The sequence below is a fragment of the Melospiza melodia genome, chromosome 15 (assembly GCF_035770615.1).
Source record: "Melospiza melodia melodia isolate bMelMel2 chromosome 15, bMelMel2.pri, whole genome shotgun sequence".
Lineage (NCBI taxonomy): Eukaryota > Metazoa > Chordata > Aves > Passeriformes > Passerellidae > Melospiza > Melospiza melodia.
In genome coordinates this window covers 18195209-18216390 of record NC_086208.1, presented here as the reverse complement: position 1 = coordinate 18216390, position 21182 = coordinate 18195209, and the positions used below count along the sequence as shown (strand labels likewise).

At 51.1% G+C, this 21182-nt stretch overlaps 3 protein-coding genes and 1 long non-coding RNA gene across 10 annotated transcripts; 2 read left to right on the top strand and 2 right to left on the bottom strand.

Annotated features, from left to right (window-relative positions):
- Positions 1–1839: 1839 nt before the first annotated feature.
- LOC134425375 (uncharacterized) lies at positions 1840–3853 on the bottom strand. Its single transcript, XR_010029663.1, has 4 exons — positions 3713–3853; positions 3311–3413; positions 3084–3237; positions 1840–2823 (listed from the first exon to the last, which is right to left on the bottom strand). It is a non-coding gene; the product is annotated as an uncharacterized LOC134425375 (long non-coding RNA).
- Positions 3749–10838, top strand: SLC51B (SLC51 subunit beta). Of its 3 annotated transcripts, XM_063169960.1 has the most exons (6): positions 3749–3888; positions 5518–5658; positions 7238–7337; positions 8014–8154; positions 8903–8993; positions 9705–10838. In XM_063169960.1, exons 3-6 carry the CDS (start codon positions 7298–7300, stop codon positions 9916–9918), a joined length of 486 nt encoding a protein of 161 aa, XP_063026030.1. In that variant the 5' UTR covers positions 3749–3888; positions 5518–5658; positions 7238–7297; the 3' UTR covers positions 9919–10838. The 3 variants fall into 3 exon arrangements, with proteins under 3 accessions (XP_063026030.1, XP_063026029.1, XP_063026031.1); XM_063169959.1 differs by lacking the exon at positions 5518–5658; XM_063169961.1 differs by lacking the exons at positions 3749–3888; positions 5518–5658 and adding an exon at positions 6374–6484.
- Positions 10823–21181, bottom strand: RASL12 (RAS like family 12). 5 transcript variants are annotated; one of them, XM_063169958.1, is made up of 6 exons: positions 19989–21181; positions 14034–14150; positions 13894–13950; positions 12749–12822; positions 12475–12665; positions 10823–11717 (listed from the first exon to the last, which is right to left on the bottom strand). In XM_063169958.1, exons 2-6 carry the CDS (start codon positions 14140–14142, stop codon positions 11333–11335), a joined length of 816 nt encoding a protein of 271 aa, XP_063026028.1. In that variant the 5' UTR covers positions 14143–14150; positions 19989–21181; the 3' UTR covers positions 10823–11332. The 5 variants fall into 5 exon arrangements, with proteins under 5 accessions (XP_063026028.1, XP_063026026.1, XP_063026025.1 ...); XM_063169956.1 differs by lacking the exon at positions 19989–21181 and adding an exon at positions 15005–16525 and having other exon boundaries at positions 14034–14236; XM_063169955.1 differs by lacking the exon at positions 19989–21181 and adding an exon at positions 15005–16525.
- Positions 16514–18426, top strand: KBTBD13 (kelch repeat and BTB domain containing 13). The gene has a single exon (XM_063169952.1). It carries the CDS (start codon positions 16635–16637, stop codon positions 18015–18017), a length of 1383 nt encoding a protein of 460 aa, XP_063026022.1. The 5' UTR covers positions 16514–16634; the 3' UTR covers positions 18018–18426.
- Position 21182: the final 1 nt, after the last annotated feature.

Here is a 21182-nt window from a genome sequence, read left to right as displayed (position 1 = left end):
TGACCAGGAATTGTCCGTGCTGCCTCAGTGCAAAGATAATGCAGAAAAACGTCAGGGACTGGAAGGGGTGTTGACCCCAAAGCCACTGATCTGGCTCTGACAGCATTTGAAAAACAGAGTTCAGTTTCTGACTCCACGGACAGCTTCATTTTAACAGTGACAGTAACTCAGAGAATGTTTTCTTGTAAACTATGGGGTCAGAATCACCACTTAAAGAACTGTCTCCTCCCATATTATGAAAATATTTTATCATTCTGCTAAGTACATTCTTTCCCCCCATGGGAAGATGGATTATTTGTGTAGCTTTTAATGTAAATCACATACACAAATTCCCTGCTTATCTAAATCACAGTCTGTCCTACAATCTTTGACACTAGGAATTTCTGTAGCATAGAGTGTGAGAATCTGTAAATGTCCTATATGCCTGGGGAAATATGTAAATTATTTGGAAAATTGATGGCAGAATTTTATGTTGGATACATGAGGGAAGGATCCATTAAAAAAGTGAAATTTTGTACTGCACTAAGCAGTGTTGTATGTGTTCCTTCCCTTTTTCATGTCTGTTTGCCCATCATTAGGGTTTTCTTCTCTCAGACATTGAAGATGCCATTTTCTCCCGTGGTAATAAGGAGAAAAGAATGAAAAATTGCTGTTACAAGTTAAAAAAAAAAAAAGAGTCAGGCCATCCTAACTGGGGTGCTTACATTCCTGTGCCCTGAGAAAAGGAGAATATGCTACCAAGTACTGAGGTAATTTCCTAATCAGTATGGAAAAATCAAATGCTCAGAAAACCTTGCAATTCTCTGTTAACCGGGAAGTTCCATGAAAATACTTAGTTTAGTCAAAGGCAGTACACGTCAACTCTGGTCACCTCATCTTAGTGCATAAATGAAAGGTTATAGTTAAAATAAAATATAAACAAGAGGCCAGCGAGGATGAAGGAATGGCTTGTGCTTGAGAAGAGATTAAAGCTCCCAGCTTGGTTCATGTTGGAAAGTGGCTTGGAAAGAAGGGAAGGTGAACAGCCTGATTTATCACAAACAGGGAACAATTCGTCATTGCACAATAACTAAGTGATTACAGACACTCATGGCTGTCAGGCCCCAAACATGAGGAGTGCTGTTCAGCACAGAGTGTAATTTCAGGCCTTATCTCAGATGGTGAAAAATTTGACCTTGTGATATCTCAGATGCTGAAAAATACTCATGGTTTCCAGAGGCAGCGAGGGAGATTGCTGGAAGAAAGGCTGGAAGGAGATGTCCTGTGTGGTGACCACAAATACCAGTTCTCTGAGGTCCTGGGTGAAGCCCTGGATTTGTCACCAGCACTTCAGAAAGGCCAGGGATGTACGTGTATGCCTGGATTGCCCAAAAGATGTGAGTTTGAACCCAGAATCCAGCTGCTGCTCAGCGTTGATTTCCAGGTATCAGATCCAGGCACTGAACATGTCATTGACACTGTCTGTAGAGTTTCACCTGCTGTTCCTCCAGGACTTAAGCCCAGAGATGGATTCTCACTTCTGGCTGTAGTTAACGCTCCTGGAAATGATGTAACTCCATGTTGAGCTTTTGCCAGACATATGCACAAAGTGATTAAAGTTTCATTTGCAGTGAGTTTTTGAAGTGGACTTAAATTCCTTCCAGTACACTTGCTCCCACGTAATTCATCCTTGGCTCTGCTGTGACAGCACATTTCAAACACATCATGGCTGTTATTCATTATTATGCCTTCAACGCAATGTTCGTGAATTTTAACTGAAGATTTATTTTGATATAAATTTTTTCAGAATGACAGCAACTATCTGATTGTTTCACAAAAAGAAAAAAAAAAGTTGGCATTCCTGCTGTATTTGAACTCTGCTTTTGTACATGGAAAGAAAAAAATCTCCAACCCTGAATGTTTAGTTATTCTGTAACCAGGCATTTCAGGTCAAAGACACTGAAGGGATCAAAAAAGATAAGCAAAATTAAAACACCAAGGTCAGACAAATTCTTCCCAAGAGTAGTGAAGGCAAATCTGAGGAGGAAAAAGAACACAAATCAGATCTTATCTCCACTTTGCTTCCTGGCAAAAGATGCTGAAAGTGTCTCCAAGAAGTAAAAAGTTATCTCACAATGACCAGTGCCAGTGTTGTCAGGAGAGACACAGAATCAAGCACACCCTTGCTGGAGAGGAGCACTCCTGAGCATATTTGTGGTTCTCTGGAAAAGGAGAGGATTACTGGGCACAAGAGCCAACTCTAACCAGTGGGGAACTGGTTTCCATATACATCATGCTGAGTCCTAAACATATCTCAGCCACCTACCTGCATCCTGACCCTAGATATATACATCAAGCCATGTAGAAAATTGGCATGAAAAGGAACCTTCTGGGGTTTTGCAGTCACCATCCTTATGTTAGTCACCTCTTCACCATGGCCAGTGTCTCTATCCCTCTACTCAGAGATTGTTCTGTGGGGGCCAAGTGTCTTCTTTGAGCTTTCCCAAGGCCACAGGGTTTGATTGTGAGACCACCTATGTCCTATTCCTGTGCAGCCTGGCAAGAAAAATCTCTCAAAGATGCTAGAAAAGTGTTCCCCACACTGGTGGCACTTCTAAAAAGATCCAGCTGGAATTGAGAAGGAAAGACAGCACGATTTACCATGTGGTAGGATGTCCTGCCTGGACATGCCTCCAGCAGCAGGGAGCAGCTCTTGTTTCCTGGGGGATGCATTTCTGAGCTCCCATCTGATTGCTGCCAGGCTGAGGCTGAGCAGTGAAACATCTCTGTTTGGGGAGCACATGTTCTGCTGGGTGTATTTCACAGGGGCTGCCCAGGGAAACTCTGGATGTGAGATGGGATTCAAAGGATTAATCACAATTAACAATTAACATTGAACAAAGCTTCAGTGCCAAAGATCATAAAATCATAGAATGGCCTGGGTTGGAAGGGACCATAAAGATCATCTCATTCCAATACCCTTGCTGTGGGCAGGGACAACTACCACCAGACCAGATTGCACCAAGCCCTGTCATACATGGCCTTGAGCACTTTATTTGAAGCTGAAAACCACCAAGAACAGGACAAACACGTGGATACTACACCTGCCATCTGCAGTTCAGCTGGAGCTAACCAGAGCTGGATCTGTGTGTCCCAAGCCCATTGGTGAGATGCATCTCTCTTGCTTTCCAGCGTGCAGCTCCATCCATGAATCAGCTCCCAATTTCAGGGGGGAGGAATCCTCCTTTCCCAATGTGGCTGTCACAAAAAGTAGCACATAGTCTGCAGAGCCTCTTAGCAGACTATTGACTTAGCCAGGCATTACCAGTACCTGTAAAAGTGGGATGGCAAAATCTCTGACTGCTGCTTCAAGCTTTGCATGCAATGTTTTTTCCTCTGGTAAGATGCTCTGACAGCCTTAGAATGGCCATTCACTGGAAAAAAAAAAAAAAAAAAAAGAAAAAAAAAGGATAATATCTGCTTTATCATGACATGCTTCCTGTATGCAATGAGGACTGAGCCAAGCAGAGTGAACATTATCATTTATTTTCACTGAAGAGTAACTTATTACTGAGTGTCATTCTACTCAGCGTGCTCTTCTAATACTGATTATGCCAATAACCTGAGCAAATAAACTGGAAGTTGCTACAGCTTTGGCAAAAGGTCATTCACCTCGTGCTGTAAATGGTCCCACTAAAGAGGTGTGTTTTTCAGGGGCTGGAGTGTACCTCACCTGCTGAACTGGCCTTCACACATGACTCAGGAGCAGAGTGAATCACAGCTGGTAGCATACCCAGAGCAGCAGCACAGGGAGCCCTGTATTACCACGGTGCTGGAGGAGATGTCTTCGGATGACAGGGCTTAAAGAAGAAATGTAGCTTCCTCCCTGCTGGGAACTCCACGTTTCTGGTGAGTTAGCAGAGATTAACGGGCATTCCTGCTGCACTGGCTGCTGGGTTAATTTATAGCTATCTGTAAAAAAAGGATTATTTATTTATTCCAGTTAGAAAGCTTGAATCCTTGGAAATTTTAAGTGGAGGCAGACTTTTTAAGGAGAGACTGTCTGAATGGCGAGTAAGAAGCAGGCTGAGGTAACTCCTGATTATTAAAGCAGTCAAAGAAAAATAACTTAGATATATATAATATAACTTAGATTATTTTTTCTTTAGCTTTTTAAAGGTTTTAGAGGTTAAAAAATAGCCCAGACTGCCTTCTTGCCTTAATATTTTAAATATTAAACAATTCCTTGTGTTCCTTAATGGGGCTCAGACCTTAATGTGCCTTTATAAACCCTACCATCCATTTGTATGTCTGTGGTGTGACATTGTATATATATCCTCTATGAATCCCAAGGACAGGACATCCCACTTAAATACTGTGTTTGAAATAACTGACCCATTTTAACACAATCTGCTAAGATAGGACAACCACCAGAGAGAGAGTCTGGATGACAAGAAGAGACTAATTTAAAAAGACTGAGATGTTCTAAATGCATTGTCCCATACTGTGTAGTGAGCTTTGAATATGGAGCCCAGAGGGACATTATCGTCTCAACAGAAGCTGTACTTGATGGTCTTTCCAAAAGATTTCCCCCATCTTTACTTAAACCAGTATAATACGTATCTAAAGACTTCTCATTTGCAGAATGAGGGCAAAATGTGTCTTGGTGAGCAGCCATGAATATCAGAGCTGACAAAACCCAAGCACAGGGTGGATTCACAGCACCACGTGCTGTGCCCTGGCTGGGAAGAGTCCACGTGCAGCTGTGAAGGTGTGTGTTCCTGTGTTCCCACATGGCACAGCCCCCTGGCTGGATTATGCCAGCCTTCAGAACACCAATCCCTCAGCTCTGCCTTCTGCATGGGACATGTCTCAGATCTTCAAGGGCTTCCATTATGAGAAATGGTTTTACCATTTAAGTGCTGGGATCAATGCATAGAGCAAAAAGCAGTCCCTTGACATTTTCCTGTAATATCTTGAGATTTCATTGAATGCCAGCAAAGTCCACAGATCCACAGGAGGATTTGAAATAGCATTGTTGTGTGACTCTTTGTTCCTGAAATACATAATACTGTACAGATTTTGCAGCTTTTGATGTTAAAATCCCATTTGTAAGAAGAAAGAAATTACAAAGACATTCAGGAGTCAATATAAACTCAAAATAACACAGGTAAAATGTTTCTTGAGAGGCACTGGCCTCTTTGTTCTTTCTGCCTCCTTCCATAGGAGCATAAAATGGATGAGCTCGCTCTCATTTGAGCTTCCCCTGTTGTAAAGCTGGGGAAGCAACCTCAAAGGGCCTTGGGTGCCTTCAGAGGGACAGGAAAACAAAGAGCACACTTGGAGTTGCAGAGGTCTGGATCTAAGGGCTCGTCCCTGTCCATCAGCCACCAGAGTCACTGCTGGATGTGCAGCAGGGGAGCAATGGAAGAACATCCCCCACCTGTCCCAGCGCTCACCCACGGTGGGATGTGGGCAGCAGGGCAGAGCAGCTGTGTGGGGGAGGCTGCAGGAGATGCCTTGAACAATCTCTTCCAGGCTGCAAGATCCAAGCTCCTCAGAGCATGTCCAGCCCAGCTGTGGGAATCACTGTTTTCTTACTGGGGAAACTGGTGGTTTAGGCTCACTCTCTACTGGAGTGGACACACTGACCTGAGAACACTTTGTTTTGTAGCTTTGGTGAGTGAAACTAATTTTGTTAATGTGATATAGATGTAAAAGATCTCTAAAATAACAGAAGTTTCTCTTAAAGACATTTTACTTAAATGTCCTATTAATGCACAATAAGGGTCCATTCTGCTGCTGTGTTTTACCCACAAAGTTCTGGCCTCCCATATCGGAGGAGATTTGGCTGCTGGTCACTACTTGATGAAATAGCAAAGTACTTCCAGCAGCTTTCCAGCATCCCTGCTGTGCACAGACACCAGGAGGTAGCCCACAGCTTATGAAACACCTTGGGGGAAAATCAGCAACATGCTTGTCAAATATCCCTCTTTGAGCAAATGATTACTCAGAAGCCTTGCACAGCAAGATTTAACACATTCAAGTGCCACTTCTTATTAGGGTGTAGCTGACTTGTAACTTATTTTCATTGGCACCAAGGCCTTATTTCCTCCTTTGTGAGGGGTGATCCATGTGAATAAGCTAAAGGTTACCTGGACGGAAGGGTAATTGGCACACCTAACTGCAGGGAGCAGCTTTACCCATATTTTCTGAAATACAAAGTGGACCACATACTTGAGAGTCCCCTCCTCTAAGAATTGCTAGCAGGTGGTTTTCTGGCAGCAGGGAGTAAGCCTGCATGCCTGGTTAGCTATAAAACGTGAACTTTGATTTGTGAAGACATTGAGAATGGGGGGGAAAAGAGTAGCAATCATTAGGTCTATAACCGACGGGACAAATGTTTCCCTGAGGAGTCAGCAGCAGCGTTGTTGACACGCCTGGCACAGTGGAACATGCTTGGGAAGCAAGTTTCAGACAGCACCAGGCCACACAGCAAAGGCAGGTAAAAGCTGGGAGTATCAGGCTGTCATAAAAGTCTTCATATAATAATTAATGGCCTGTGGGGCCAGAATGTCTGAGGGATGCAGGTGTGTTGTGGTGTGGCTGACCTGCCAGTGGGCGATGGCCAGTGAGCCATGGGCTGGGGAGAGCCACCTCAACATCTCACCAGCTCACAGTGGGCAGCCAGGAGCCCCTGCTCAGGGCAGGGCCCTTCGAAGGACGCTGAAGAACTAATTTGAAGGAGCAGCCATAAAAGTTGGATTGATGCCACTAATAAATGAGGGACTAAAGGTCAAGGAGGACTTTCTGTTTCCTTGAGGGATGGGAGACACTGTAGCCTCAATGGCAAGCCAGCCTTGCCTCCTCTTGGAGCTCAGCCTTCCACTTCCTCATCTCCACGCCCATATTCTGCCATCCATGGGTTGGCAATAGGTAGCCACATGCAAAGTATGTGTTCTCTAGGGATTATGGCAGGGGAGTAAGCAGGGAGGCTTTGTTAGCTGGGGAGGGGCTGGCTCGCAGCAGCTGAGCTCACATCTCTACAGGTTCACCTCGGGCAGCAGATGCAGTGCCAGATCCCTCTGCTGTCACCTTGGTGGCCCAGGGATTTCTGCACCCTGTCCTGGCAGGTCAGACTCACGTTCTCAGGAGGAAACAGATGCTGGGACACATGAGATCCCCTCTCTGAAAATAGCTGGAGTAGGGAGGGGAATCAGGTTCTCTGTCAACTCCTTAGTCTCTCTGTCTTTTGCAGGCATCTCCACGCTGAAGAAATACTGTGAAGGTGTGATCCATCACATCTGCATACACAAATATGAAGTTCTTCTGGATAATCCCATTTTTCCTGCTGCAAGGTAGAGTCTTGGCTTAAAGGATAATGGTGTGGGTAAAGTAGGTGCATGTCCACATGTGCAAAGACCTTAACTTCTTGGAAATATAGTTTCTTTCTTTCTATGGGGCTATTTTCCTCAGTGTACACCAGCAGCAGCCTGACTGAGCCAAGGAAAAAGTCGCACTCCTGCTCCAGAACTGGGTGTCATTCCCATCTGCATTCTGTGTGCATGTTCTGTGCTTGGGGTTGGCCACACTTACATGTTGGTTTCTGTGCAGAAAGAAGCTTTTCTGATAAAAATTACTAGAGTCAAGCTGTGTATACAAGCCAGCCTGATAAATAAGAATTTCTTGCTGGAGGACTGCAGTCCAGAGTCAGATTTCCAGGACTGGTCTGGGCAAGGCAACTCTTTGGTGAATTGTGGCACATGGAGCTGCCTCTCCTTGGTGGGAGATGGGGGATGGAGAAAGGCCTTACCAGGATTCTGAAGTCTTTGCAGCCCTGCTGCCTCACCTAATGGGGTCTGCAGCCAAAAACACTCTCCACTTCTCAGTGCATGAGTTCAGGCTGTGCACTCAGGGCTGCGTTCTGCCTGCTTGGAGAGACATGCTGGGCAACCCTGGGAGTGAAGGGGAAGGTCACCTCCAGTCTGAAGAGCTTCAGTGAGTGACTATTGTGTCTTTGTCTTTCCACCACAGCTGAGGCAGAGCACAAGTACCTCCCAACCACCCTGGCCAGCACACACATGGATGAGCACACAGCAGGCAACATTACCCTTCCACTGGGCTTGAAACTGGAAGAGCTGGAGGAGCTGCTCTGGTTCTTCCGCAGAGAAGACCGTGAGTCCCATTGGTGTTCCTGGGCTGAGACACAGTCCTTGGCTGTCAACTTTCTTGCCTAACAGAGATGCCTGAGGAGGTGATTTACCCCAGACACACAAACCCTCAGTCTTGCCTCTGGAATAAGCAGGCCATAGGTGAAGATAGGAAGGAGGCTTTGCTGAGATTGTGTCTCTGGGGTTCAGCCTCTTTCCAGGCAGAGCTGCCAAGAGAACAAAGGTCTCCTGTGATTTTGGCAGGGTGGAGGGAGCAGATTGACATAGCAGCAGGTCAGTGTCATGAGGATCAACTTCAATGCCACAAAAATCAAGGACAGAGTGTAGGGGGCTGAGTGAATGTGTATCTGGGGGCCTGAGTTAACTTATGTATTGTAAGTATATGCGTGGCAGTTGAAGATCTCTCTATTGTATTAGTGACCCCGCCCTGGTTCTAGTCATTGTAAATGGGCTGCAGCTGTGATGTCCTTGATTGGGCAGCAGCTGTAGCCCATGCAGGTAACCGAGATAAAAGGGGGCGGGGTGGTCAGGGAGAGCTGGGAGAGGAGCCCCGACCGAGAAGCAACAACACCACTGCTGGGAAGATCTGCCATGGGAAAACCATCGAGAGAAGGTACGAGGCTCAGGAAATATAATTGTACAGCAATGTAAATGCAACAACAGAGCATCTTGGATGTCCTCAGAAACCCCTGGCCAGGCTCTATGGGTCACTGTGCTGTGCCTGCTAACGCTGCCTCTCTGCTTTCCCTCAGCCTCAACGTGGAATTACTCTGTTCTTGCGCTGTCCCTCGCGACCATGATTTTGGGTCTCGTTCTTCTGACCATTAACATTGTGCGAAACAGGTGAGACAGGAAAATTTGACAATCTTTTGGTGTGTGGTGGTGCCCTGAAAGCCTCCCAGGCAAACAGCCACAGGGGTTTGGCAGGGCAGGACAAGCCCTGAGTGATGGGGAGAAGAGCAAACTCCCTTTGAACCATTTGCTCACTTTGTGTCACTTGGAACAAGCCCCTTCTCTGGGCCCTGGATGGAATAGAGGTCTGCACAGCTCTGCCCAGCCCAACAGGGCTGCTGGGTGGGAAGTGATGGTAACTGGTGTGAGGTGCTCTCCTCTAAGTACAGGGGCTCTGGAGCAGGACTCCCAGCCTTTCCCCATCCACATCCCCACACAGTTCCCCAGTGGCTGCACAATTCCACAGCTGAGGAGCAACTCGCTGTTTGCTAGGGCACGAAAACGTAGCACTGTGTCAGATGAGAGAAGCGCTAAGGCTGCGAGCCTGCCTCGCTCTCCCTCTAGTGACGGCTGGCTGCGTGCTGCTCCTGGCGTCAGGAGCTGGGCGCTCTCCTAGTGTGAATCGCACAGCCGTGTGTGCTCAAACACTTCAGAGCACTTACCTGGCACAGCTCACCTGGCGGCGCTTGCCCACAAGCAGCTGGCGTGTTCCAGGAACACGGTGTAAATTGATGGCTGTGACTCTCACCGGGGTTGGTGCCCTCAGATGTGGGCTGGGCTTGCTTCTTCACTTCGTCTGTCCTTGTTGTGCCTTCCCTGCAGGAAAAGGAAAATCCTTGTGAACGGAGAAACAGCACAACCCACACAGGAGGCTGACCTCGATGCCAAGCAAGCCCTGATGCCTGTGCAGGAATACAACCTGGCTGAGCCACTAAAGCAGCAGCCAGGGCCCCAGAGACCAGGGGACGTGGTGGTCCAGTGGAAAGATGGGACTGTCACATCCCTGTACACAGAGACGTCTGAGGAGGCCATATAGTGGCAGCTGGAGTCAGCCCATTTAGGCCTTAAGGAAGGTATCAGAATGTCTCAATTCGCAGGGGTGCCAGTTTAAAAATGCAGTTTAGCCTGGAGAAAGAAAAGTGTGAAACAAGAAAGCAGCAGAGTTGCACCTGCAGGAGGGGCCCTGGGCTCATCTCCTGCCTGGCTGGTGTTCCCCCACTGCTCTGGCTGCTTCCAGCCTTCCCTCCAGTGCCAACTTCCTCTCCTCCCTCAGGTGCTGCAAACAGGTTTGACCTGAGCCAGGGAAGTAAGTGGGAAGCTTGGCCTGCAGTCAGCCAGGGAAAGCAGCCTCACTTCCCATCAGAAAAACAGCAATACTGAAGCTGAGACATTTTTATTTTTTTCAGAGTCCTCTTTATTAAAATACTTTCCAAAGTGGTTGATCAAAATGCCATATTGAATCTGTCAGTAAGGCCATATATATATATTTATATGGCTATATGTACAAATATACACATGGATATTTTACTCTGCAAAGTAACTGCAACTCCAGGGAGAAGCAGAACATTTAATCTGATAGAGCACCTGAAACCAAACATCCAGCCCTTGACCCTGGCTCAGGCACAGGTAGAGCCTGGTCTGCTCCAGGATTCCCTTTGTGTCCTTCACTGGGCATGCGTAGAAACCATGAAATAATTTAGGACATTATTGGAAATACATCAGTCTTTTAAACACAGACTTTGCAGACCATGTCCTTGTCAGCAAAGCATCTCTTTGCAAAGCCTTTGGAAAGGGATGCTATAGTGTAAAAAGCTGAGCAAAAAAGCAGCAATTTTGGTGTGACTTAGCTTGATGTGTGGATATGGGTTACAGGCCACCTGAGGCCTTTAAGCAGCTGAAACATTATCTGCACCTTTTTTATCTGGATTTAAAAAAAATAAAATTTTCTCCTACTTATTGCTTAGTCGGGGACCTGTGGGATGAACGAGATGGGTTCCATTCCATTAATGGATGGATTCCATTAATCCATGCTGGATAATGATTAGTTCCTCGTTCCTGGCTCCTGTAGCTGTGGGCCAGGTGCCCAAGCTGGCTGGTGGCCGTGGAGTTGTCCCTTCCCCTCCCAATGGTATCCAACAGCTCTGGCTCCTCTGGAAGCTGCTGCATCCTCACAGAAAACTGGGCTGGCCGCAGTGGCAGTGGCACGACAGGGTACAAACACCGGGCAGGGGCAGGCACAGCGATGCCACAGCCCATGTCAGACCCTTGGCACTTTGCCTGCTTGCCAGGTTGGCACTGCTGGCTTTGCCCCGGCACAGAGACCAGGGCTGCCGTGTGCCAGCGGCTGCTGCAGTGCCGTGAGTCCATCATGGAAGGTCCCAGCTCCCGTGGAGGTGGGGGGATGGATGAGGGTCTCTCTCCTCCCTCTCTGCAGCCCACAGGGACATGTCCTAAAATATCTTGAAGCCTTTCAGCAAGGTGAGCGTGGGAGCCTTCCTTTTGCTCTGAGCCCGCGAGGACTTGACGGTGACCAGCTTGGCCTGGGCCACCGAGGGCATCTCCTTGTAGTTGACGGGGGCGAGGGTGTTGAAGGTGCAGGTGGCCAAGCTGTGGTGGGTGGGCAGGGCCACGGGCGTGGCCACGGGCGGGCAGGGCCTCTCCTCGGAGATGAAGAGCGGCCGCACGGGGAGGCTCCACTCTGCCTGGCGCCGCACCTCCCGCACGGCCTCGTGGAACACGTGCTGCACCCGAGCGAAGTCCTGGCATGCCGACACCTCATGGAAGAGGCACCCGAACCTGCTGGCGAGGGACATCCCTTCTGCTGAGAGCACCTGCCTGGCGAGAGCAGAGGGGATGGGTGCAGGATCCCTTGGGGCACGGCAGCCATCCGAAAAAGGTGCAGGTAACAGATCGTGCATCCCACACCTCCTTCCCAGAGAGCCTCAAGGTAACACCTGCCCATCCCTGCCCTGGGACATGAATCTAAAAGAGTTCTGCTTTTCCCAAAATGCCAGAGTAATGGCCTCTTAGTGTCCCTGGGGAATCACACAGCTTCTCCTGGTAGGGATGTGTTCCAGTGACCCAGGGGTGGGTGTGATGACAGTGCACTGGGAAGCAGGGAGGAGGAGATGGGGCAGGTCCTTGCTGTGGGGAGGGGGATACCTCCATCCTGAGAGCATGATGGCTCCAGCAATGCATGTGACTCAGGGGCCCGTGGGACCACAGAGCAGCACAAAAGGCCAGAAAAACATATTGGGCACATCCAGTCCTGGCAGTGGGGCTGGAACTAGAGGGCTCCAGGGAAAGGAAGGGCACGTCCAGAGGGGCTTCTCTGGCTCAAGCCCTGCCAGGGATGGTGACGCTGCCTCGCCACTCAGCCAAAAAACATCCTACTGAAAATACCAACAGGCTCAAAATAAACACATCAGCCCTGGGGCAGGAAATTCAGGGATGTGGGAGGATGTTCAAATATTAATGGGAGTGGAAATACCCATGAAGAAATCAGATTTGGGTTTTGCATCCCAGCAGGAGGGATGGGGATGTGCGAGCTCTCTCCCACGGGGAGCAGGCAGCCTTACCGCGTGCCCGGTACCTGTACTGCTCCATGTCCAGCTTGTTTCCCAGCAGGAGCACGGGGCAGCGGCGCTGGCAGCCCCGCGCGTGCAGGGCGAGCACCTCGAGGTAGCGCTGGCAGCCCTCGAAGCTCTTCCTGCTGTCGATGCTGTAGACAACCAGGAAGGCGCTGGCCCAGCACAGGTAGCGCTCGCAGTTCCCGGGGCCATCCTGGCGTGGGAGGAGTGGCTGAGCCCCAGTCCAGTCGTGGTCCAGCCATGGTCCAGCTGGTCAGCACACCCCCACTGCCTTACCTGGTCAGCAGTGTCCATCACCTTCAGGAGCACGGGCTGCTGGTCCACCAGCTCCTCCGAGGAGTAGGTGTCCTCTGCAAGAAGAAGGGTGGTTGTAAGGATGGGCTGGCACATCCTGTCTTCTTCAAAGCCAAGCAAAGCCCAGGATGCTTGGGATACTGTGGAAAAATTTCAGCCCTGATGAGGAGCATCCTCCACCAATGCCTCCCACCTTACTCCTTCCTGAGACAACATTATTTTGGGGGACTGGTGGTGATGTTGCTGGGCAAGCCTGGCTAGGAGCAGTTATTTCTCCCCATGTGCTGCAAGCGTGGGCTCCCACAGGAGAAGGAGGGAGGGGAAGGAGCTTGGCACAACAATCGCTGCACCCAGGGCTCAGCCCTTATCTAAAAGCCATGGCCTGATGAGATAAAGCGAGCTGGGGGCTTGACATGGGACTGTTTCCCAATAAATCAAGCGAGAGGAGTAGTCCTTTCTTTTGGAAGGAGGGCAGGCAGGGAGAGCCGTTGTGCCATTCCCCCAGGAGAAAGATGCTTTCTTTGGGCCAGCTTTTAACCGATGCGTTTCGGAAAGGTTTTGACGTGGGAAGATAAAACCATATTCCCAAAAATATCTGAGGAAGAAAGGATTTATCCTTCTTTCTAAGAGTCACTGAATTATTAGCGGCTGGAGTTGGTTCTTGGACAATGTCCATATCTCCTTAATGTCCCCGATAAATCACTTATGGTTCTTCCCCACAGCCTGGAGTCAGGCCTAGGAAAATAGTTATTAATTACTCAAATGAGTGGAAAAAAAAATACCCAGAACTGCTCACTGCAAAACTCAGCCCCAGGGTTGCCTGCTGTGCACCCGTCCTCATTTCCTCAGCCTTTTCCCTGCCCAACAGACATGAGATGCTCCTCAAAGAGCCTCAAGAAGTCAGCTTTTGGTTTTTTGGGGGCAATGCGAGGAGCCAACGTTCCCATGGGAAATCCCCCCAGAGAGGGCACTGCTTTCACCTGTTTTCACACATGGTTTTGGGTCAAATCCAGCCCTTCTTGTTGTTTTTTATATAATTTTGGGTGGGCTGTTTTTTTCTTTCCCCTAAATTCATGGGAAACATGGGAGATGGGAAGGATGCTCCATGGGATAAGAACGTGCCTTACCCAAGTTGGGATCATATTCACTGATGAACCTCTTGGTTAGAAACTTCACGGTCAGAGCTGCAGGAGGTGAAAGAGGCAGGTGAGGCAGGTGTCCCCTGGCGGCAGCTCCCCGATGCCCTGCCCTGCCCTGCCCGTCTCACCTGACTTGCCGGCCCCTCTGCACCCCAGGATGGCCACGTTGCACTCGGGGAGGGCGCTCTGGGGCGGCCGCTCGCTGCTGCCTCGGGGTTTGCCGAACATCGAGGACATCCTCGGCCCTGCGGGACAGAGCGGGGGGACGTGGAGCACCCGCTGCCCCGTCGGATGGGGACCTTCTCACTGCCTGGCTCGTGGGTGCCCCAGCCTGGGGGAAAGAAGGGCTCAGCAGCAACAGGGTGGGAGATCCCCTCTCCTCCATCCGCATCCCGAGGCTGGCTGGCATCCTCATCCCACAGTGGCGGCCAGCACCCCACCGAAAGAGATGGACACCCCAGCCCTCTGCCCACCCCTCACACCCCAGAAAGAGAAGAGAAACGCAGCCTCCCACCTTAAAACCCACGGCCGGAGGGGACGCGGGGCTCTCCGTGAGCGCGGGGCCGGGGCAGCAGCGGCCCCTGCACGGCCGGGGCTGCGATGAATGAGGCAGGCGGAGGCGAGCGCGGCTCCCGCTGCTCGGGCTCCAGCCAAACTCCTTGTAAGGAAAGCTGCCACGCCGCGGGGCCGGACACGCTGCCCCGGCCACCCGAGGACGGTCCCCGCGGCAGAGCACACGCGGCACCCCGAGCTGCCCCGGCTTCGGGCAGGGACCCCCGGGTCCCAGACCTGCCGTGCCTCGACTTGGCGGCCACCTCGCCGTGTCCCGGCACCTTCCTGAGCGCGCAGCATCTCGCCGTGTCCCGGCAAGCCCAAGCCCGGTCCCTCTGTCCCGGCTGAGGCCGGCGCACTCATCCCAGCTCCGGCAGGCAGGAGCAGACCCGGAGCTGCCCGTGCAGCCACTGCCCGGCTCCTTCGGACACAACCAAGCACCGACACCTTCTCCTGCCGGCAGAGGCTTTCGAGGGAGAGAAATTCCCTTCTGCCACCCAAAAGCCTCGGTGCCAAGAGGAAGAGGGAGCCCGGGGAGTGTACTCACCAGTGCCCGTACCAATCCATCAGCCGGCACCCAGCGGCTCTGAGCCCGAGTAGGTGGCGGAGGCTGAAGTCAGCGTTGTCATGGCGATCACAGCCATTTGGAATAGGGCTCGATGCCCGGGACCACAGGATGCGGCCCCAGGGCCGGCCCCGAGGGACTGCGGGGGGGCCGAGGCTGCTCCGCGGCCGTGCGGGGCTGCTGCGCCCTTGGGAATATTGCCCGTTAATACAGGCAGGGTATTTTTAAGCCCTCCCAAAATAGTCTGGGAGTGTGGAAGCCCCTGCAAGCCCCAGGGATGGGGAGGATGGGGATCACAGGGATAACTCCCCTGTGGGAAGCAGAGCTCCTCTGAGGACCCTTTACCCCAGACCCCCTTTGGTCACAGGTCTAGGGCGCTTAAAAGCAATTGGAACTAAACATGGTATTTTAAGCTGGGTATCCATGAGGATCAATGACAGTGGTGTAAGTGCAAAATTCTTCTGGTTCTTCCCTAAACTTGGATTTTTGGGGGAACCCGCTGTGGCCATGATCCTGAGGCAACAGCTTTGCCATCATGCACTGCCTGGAAAGTTCCCAGCTGCTGGGATGAAGGGGTTAAGGAGGGAGCAGAAAATAGACCTTCAACAGGATGAGCTGCTCAGGTTAAATTATTCATCAAAACAAAACACCAGCTGCAAACTAATCACAGGTAATGATGGGGAGATCCAGGAAGGAGCCCCCAAGTGAGCCCTGTTGTCAGCCTTCCTTGGCACCCCATGGCGGAGCTGAAATGGGATTTCTAGCCAGAAAAATCTGTGATTAGCACACTAACAAGTGATGTGCCACAAATAACACTTTTCCTCACTGTCAAGCTCTGTGTCAGTATACAGGGGTTTATCTCTTCCCACAGCCAGGTATTATGGGGAGCTGAGCAAGCCCTGAGGCCAGAGGGGAGGTTTTTGGTGAGAAGAGGTTGCTGCACTTCCTTTTTCTCACCTTGAGATCCCCAGGTGAAGCACAGGCTGGCTTATGGCTCCTTGCAGCTGGGATGGATGTTGCAGGTGCTGCTGCCATGGAGAGGGTCACAAAAGAAGGTCTCTCTCTGCCCATGGTAACACTTGAGGAACAGCCAAGCTCCCTTCCCATGGCTGAGCTGCGTGGCAATGGGATTTGCTGATGTTGTTTACCTCCCTGGGCTGTAAACTCCACATTTTAAAGGGAAAAAAAACCCAGTGTGGCCAGATGTTCTTCCCAGCCATGCAAGTGTGTTGCCCTCCCACAGGCTGGGGACTGTTCCGTAGGGCATCATAAGAAGGATGCTTGAGAGTGGAGAAAGCAAAACCTGGTTTCTCCTGAGTGGCTGGGCGTATTCCATGGGATATCCAGGCACCTCTGCCGTGCCCAGTGCTGGCTGGTGACACTGGAACCCTGCCTGAGCTTGGGGGTCAGCTGAGCCTGGTGGATGCCTTTGAAGGGCCCTGGTCACGAGCTCAGCTATCTTTAGCCCAAGGTATTTATATTACAAGGCCACCGGGCAGCTCAGCAAAGGCATCAAAGGCTGGAGAAGGCCGAGGGGGCTGCGCAGGGGCGCGGCACAGAGGGGCACCGGGTGCTCCCCCACCCCTGAGAGCTGCTGAGGTCCCAAGCGAGGATGACCCCGGAGGAGGAAGGTTCCCAGGCAGGGCCCCCGGAGCGGGTGCGTATCCGGGTGGAGGAGCAGTCATTCTCGGTGGAGAAGGCCTTGCTGGTGGAGAGCAGCGAGTACTTCCGTGCCCTCTTCCGCTCGGGCATGAGGGAGAGCACGCAGGAGGAGATCGGCCTGGGGGAGCTGAGTGCAGCCGGGTTCCTCGCCATGCTGCGGGTGCTGGCGGGCGAGAGGCCCATCCTTGGCAGCGAGGAGACCTTCCAGGCAGTGGAATGTGCTGCCTTCCTGCAGGTGAAGCCCTTGGCCAAGTACTTGATCCACTCCATCAACTCTGACAACTGCATCCTGCTGTACCAAGCCGCTGCCATATTCGGCCTCCTGGATCTCTTCCACTGTGCCGCACTCTACATCAGGGACAGCTACGCTGAGCTGGAGGAGTACCTGGACTGCCTCTCCGATGACCTGCTGGCCTATGTGGAAGCCCTCCTCCCCAGCACCTTTGTGGCAGTGGGAGCCCACACACCCACCTTCGAGTTCTTGGAGGACCTCTCCAGGACCATCTGCTACCTGGATGAGGAGACCAACACATGGAGGACCCTCTCCTGCCTTCCGCTGAGCGCCAGCACATTCCTAGCCGGCATGGCAACCATGGATAACAAGATCTACATCGTGGGCGGCGTCTACGGGGCCAACAAGCAGGTGGTGGAGAGCAGCTTCTGCTACGATGCTGATGCCAACACCTGGAGCGAGTTCCCCAGCCCTCACCAGCTGCGCTACGACGTCAGGCTGGTGGGCCACGAGGGCTACCTCTACGCCATTGGTGGTGAGTACGAGAAGATCTCGCTCAAGTCCGTGGAGAGGTACGACCTGGCCTCCAGCACCTGGACCTTCGTCTCTGACCTGCCGCAACCGAGCACGGCAGCACCCTGTGCCCAAGCCTTGGGGCAGATCTTTGTTTGCTTGTGGCAGCCACTGGACACCACTGTCATCTATGAGTATGAAACCCAGCAAGACGTGTGGCTTCCCGTCACCGAGCTCAAGCGGCACCAGAGCTACGGGCACTGCATGGTGGCCCATCGTGACAACCTCTACGTCATGCGCAACGGCCCCTACGACGACTTCTTGCGCTGTGTCATCGACTGCTTCAACCTGACGTCCCGGCAGTGGAGCGCCCTGCCCGGGCAGTTCATGAACAGCAAGGGAGCTCTCTTCACCGCCATCGTCAGGGGTGACACCATCTACACTGTCAACAAGATGCTGACGCTCCTCTACTCCGTGGAAGAGGAGACCTGGAAGCAGAAGAAGGAGCGGGCAGGTTTCCCACGCAGCGGCTCCCTGCAGACCTTCCTCCTGCGGCTGCCAAGACGTGACCACGACATCGCGACGTAGCTGCTCCCGTGTCCCATGTCAGGATGCTCTCCTTGCACATGGCCTCAGCTCTGCACTCACTGCTGCCCTGGGCTTCTCTCCTCCTCCATGGAGCTGTGCTCAGGCCCAGGGATGCATCATGTTGGACCTTGGAGGTGACATTAGACCCTGCCAGAGGGAAAGGGCAGCTGCTGTCCCCTCTTCCTGCCCTGCACGGGCACAAAGCCCTGTCAGCCATGAGCTCACAAGCCATCTGTGTGCAGGACATTGTGGCTTCTGCAGAGGACAGATTCCATAGAAATGCAAACATGGGATTTATTTATTCTGACTGCACTCTGAGGGTGTGCAGCATTCCACCTCCTCTCTGCCTTGATGGGAAATCATTCATTTCATGCTGGAATTAAAAGGAAAGCTATAGAAAAGCTTCTCATTACTGTGTTTTTCATTTACTCTTGAGTTTGGGATTTTTCCTCCTGTGCTTCAGAAGGAAAATACCTCCTAACAGGGATCTATATCAGGACTCGCTTCTGCCCCTGAATGCTTTTTCAGCTGTGGCTCAGTTTCAGAGCCTTATGTGGGAGTGCAGTTCCCACAGAGCCCCATACTCCCCTGGGAATTCTCTGTGGTTGCAGCAGGGTCCTGGTAAGAGGAGGGGAGATGGGGAGTGAAGGAAAGCAGCTCCTGGGCATCAATGTGCCAAGGGTTTTCTGGGACCTGGGAACCCTCAATCACCCCCCTCAGGCCCCAGCACAGACCCAACGGGGTGGCAAGTGCTGGCTCTCACCAGAGACTTGCTTGAGCCAAGTCAGGGTCTTTTGAGGACATGGCAAAGCTTGGAAGTACAGAGTGCTAGGAAGCCATTACATGGCGATACCAGGCTTGCAGAGCTTCCCAGCCAGAGGAGCTGTTCCCATCAGATCCCACCACCTGATGCTGAGGGCTCAGAGCCCTCAACACCAGCTCTGGGGACAGCTGGTAGCACAGAGCTCCCCTTTGTGACCACAGACCAGGGCAGCAGCAAACCCAGACCCCAGCTCAGCTGGTTTCCCATCCATGGGGCAGGCTTTGGGCTGCCTGTGCTGTCCAGGCTGGGAGGGAACGGAAGGGATACCAGCTGGGATGCCTCAAATAACTCCGCTGCTGATCCCGCCAAGTTCTCAGCATTTTCAAAACAGTTCCCGCATTTGAGAATAAACCCACTCAACGCAACTGCAAACCAAAACAAACCAGAAAACCCCAGCCTGCACCCACAGCCAGATGGAAAACCACTGGATGTGCCTTGTCCCCATTTGCTCTCTGCCACTGTGCCAGGCCACCACCCCGATGTCACCCATGAAGGGACTGCTGCTGGTGGAGCTGCAGGCCTGGTGGGGGCACAGGGGACACCAACAGACCTGTCCCTGTCCCCTGCACTGTGGGCACTGGGAGCTGAGCAGCATTGCAGTCCCCAGGTGGAATGTTACAGCAACTTATCAAATAATTTTCCCCTTCCCAGACAAAGCCAATTAACATTTCACAGAATTCTGTGAAGTAACATTTCACGTTGTCTTCTCCTGGGAGCAGCACATGGAAACATGTTGCTTTAAAACAATTTTAAGCTGAACAAACAGCTTAAACATCCATTAAAATGAAGTTAAAATAATTCTGTTACTAAAATATTTATGTTGGGCTCCTGTGGCCAACCTTAGACCACAGAACTTGGCAGGCTCACCCATTCCTTCCAGCTCTGACACCAAGTGATACAACTTCCCCCCCACTTCCACATGCTGCTCCACAGTTCAGGGCTTTACAAAGATATTTGTCAACAAATGCAAAAGGCTTTAAGATTTTAAGTGTAGCACTTGAGGGAAAGTGTGAGTCTTGGCAGGCAGTTGAGTATGGCATGAATGCTCCGAAGAGCCATTTGTTGCATCCATCAGTCCAGACTGTGATCCAGAAAGTAACACAAGATAATTTTAGGTGCAAAGGAAGGAAAAAAGATACATTTCTTACCTCTGCAAGAAACGATCCAAGATCCAGGACCAAGCAAACCACTAAGGAGGGCGAGAAGCTGCTCAGCCTTTGCACAGTGAGTTGGCACAATGCTGCCAGTGTGCTTTGCTCCACCAGCATTCAGCACCACTGGCACCAGCACAGCACCCTTATCTTCCCCTTTCCATCCACACGGTGTTCACTCTGCCAAAGATCACAGTTGGAGGGACACAATCTGCCTAATCACAGCTTAACCTTCTGCAAGTCTCGTTTTTAAGGTGACATCATCTTGGCAAGGGGGAATGCAAGGAAAAGCTGTCTGTAGATGGACTTGCCTTATATGGGCCGTATCAAAAATAAAAGCTTGTATAACCAAGGGAAAGCAGGAGGAAAAACAGAGCTGGGAGTTCCAAAAAGAGCCTGTGAGCTCCCCAGGAATATCTCCCTAGGACATACAGGGTGCCACATTTTCCATTTCAATGCCATTAAAGAAGAGCAGGAATAAAGCATCCTTGGGGATGGATGGGTCAATTCCCCCAACACCTGGATGCCAAGTTTCCCTGTTGCACCCAGGCAAGAATCAATGCATCCATGGAGAGCTGTACCTTCCTGTTGCTGTCTGGCACCCACCTGGAGATCCAGGGAGAAGGGACATAGTGTTTTACCTTGATGGCAGCACATTGTGCTGGGAGATTGTTTGGAAGGGTACAATGGAAAATGGTACAAATGCAAGTAAGGATTTTCTCTGCTGGGTTGTGCCAGCTGGCATCCTGACAGAAAGACAAACATGTTGCAGAAGAACCCCCCAAGCATCTTTACTCAAAGAAATTACATCTGTTTCTAATTCACAGGAAAATAACATACTTCATGTGAAAACACTGTCCATGTTCCACTGCCAAGCCAAGACACACATCCTGTACAGTGATCTGAATCTCCAATTCTCTGTCCTTCAGTTACATACAGAAATTCCCTTGGGCATACAGATGTTCCTGATGCTGATATTCATGCTTCACTTCATTTGGAACCACTGTCTTCACAGTTTAGGGACGCATCCCCTGAATTTTCCTGATTTGGGCAGAGCATGAGGGCAGTGAGCAGCTCCCCATCTCTCTGTTCTATCTCGTGAAGTTTCCTGAGGACAAACCTTTGCCTCCACCATTTTTCATTGCACTGGATAAACCTCATGTATTTCAGAGCAAGGGCAGCTTGTTTTCT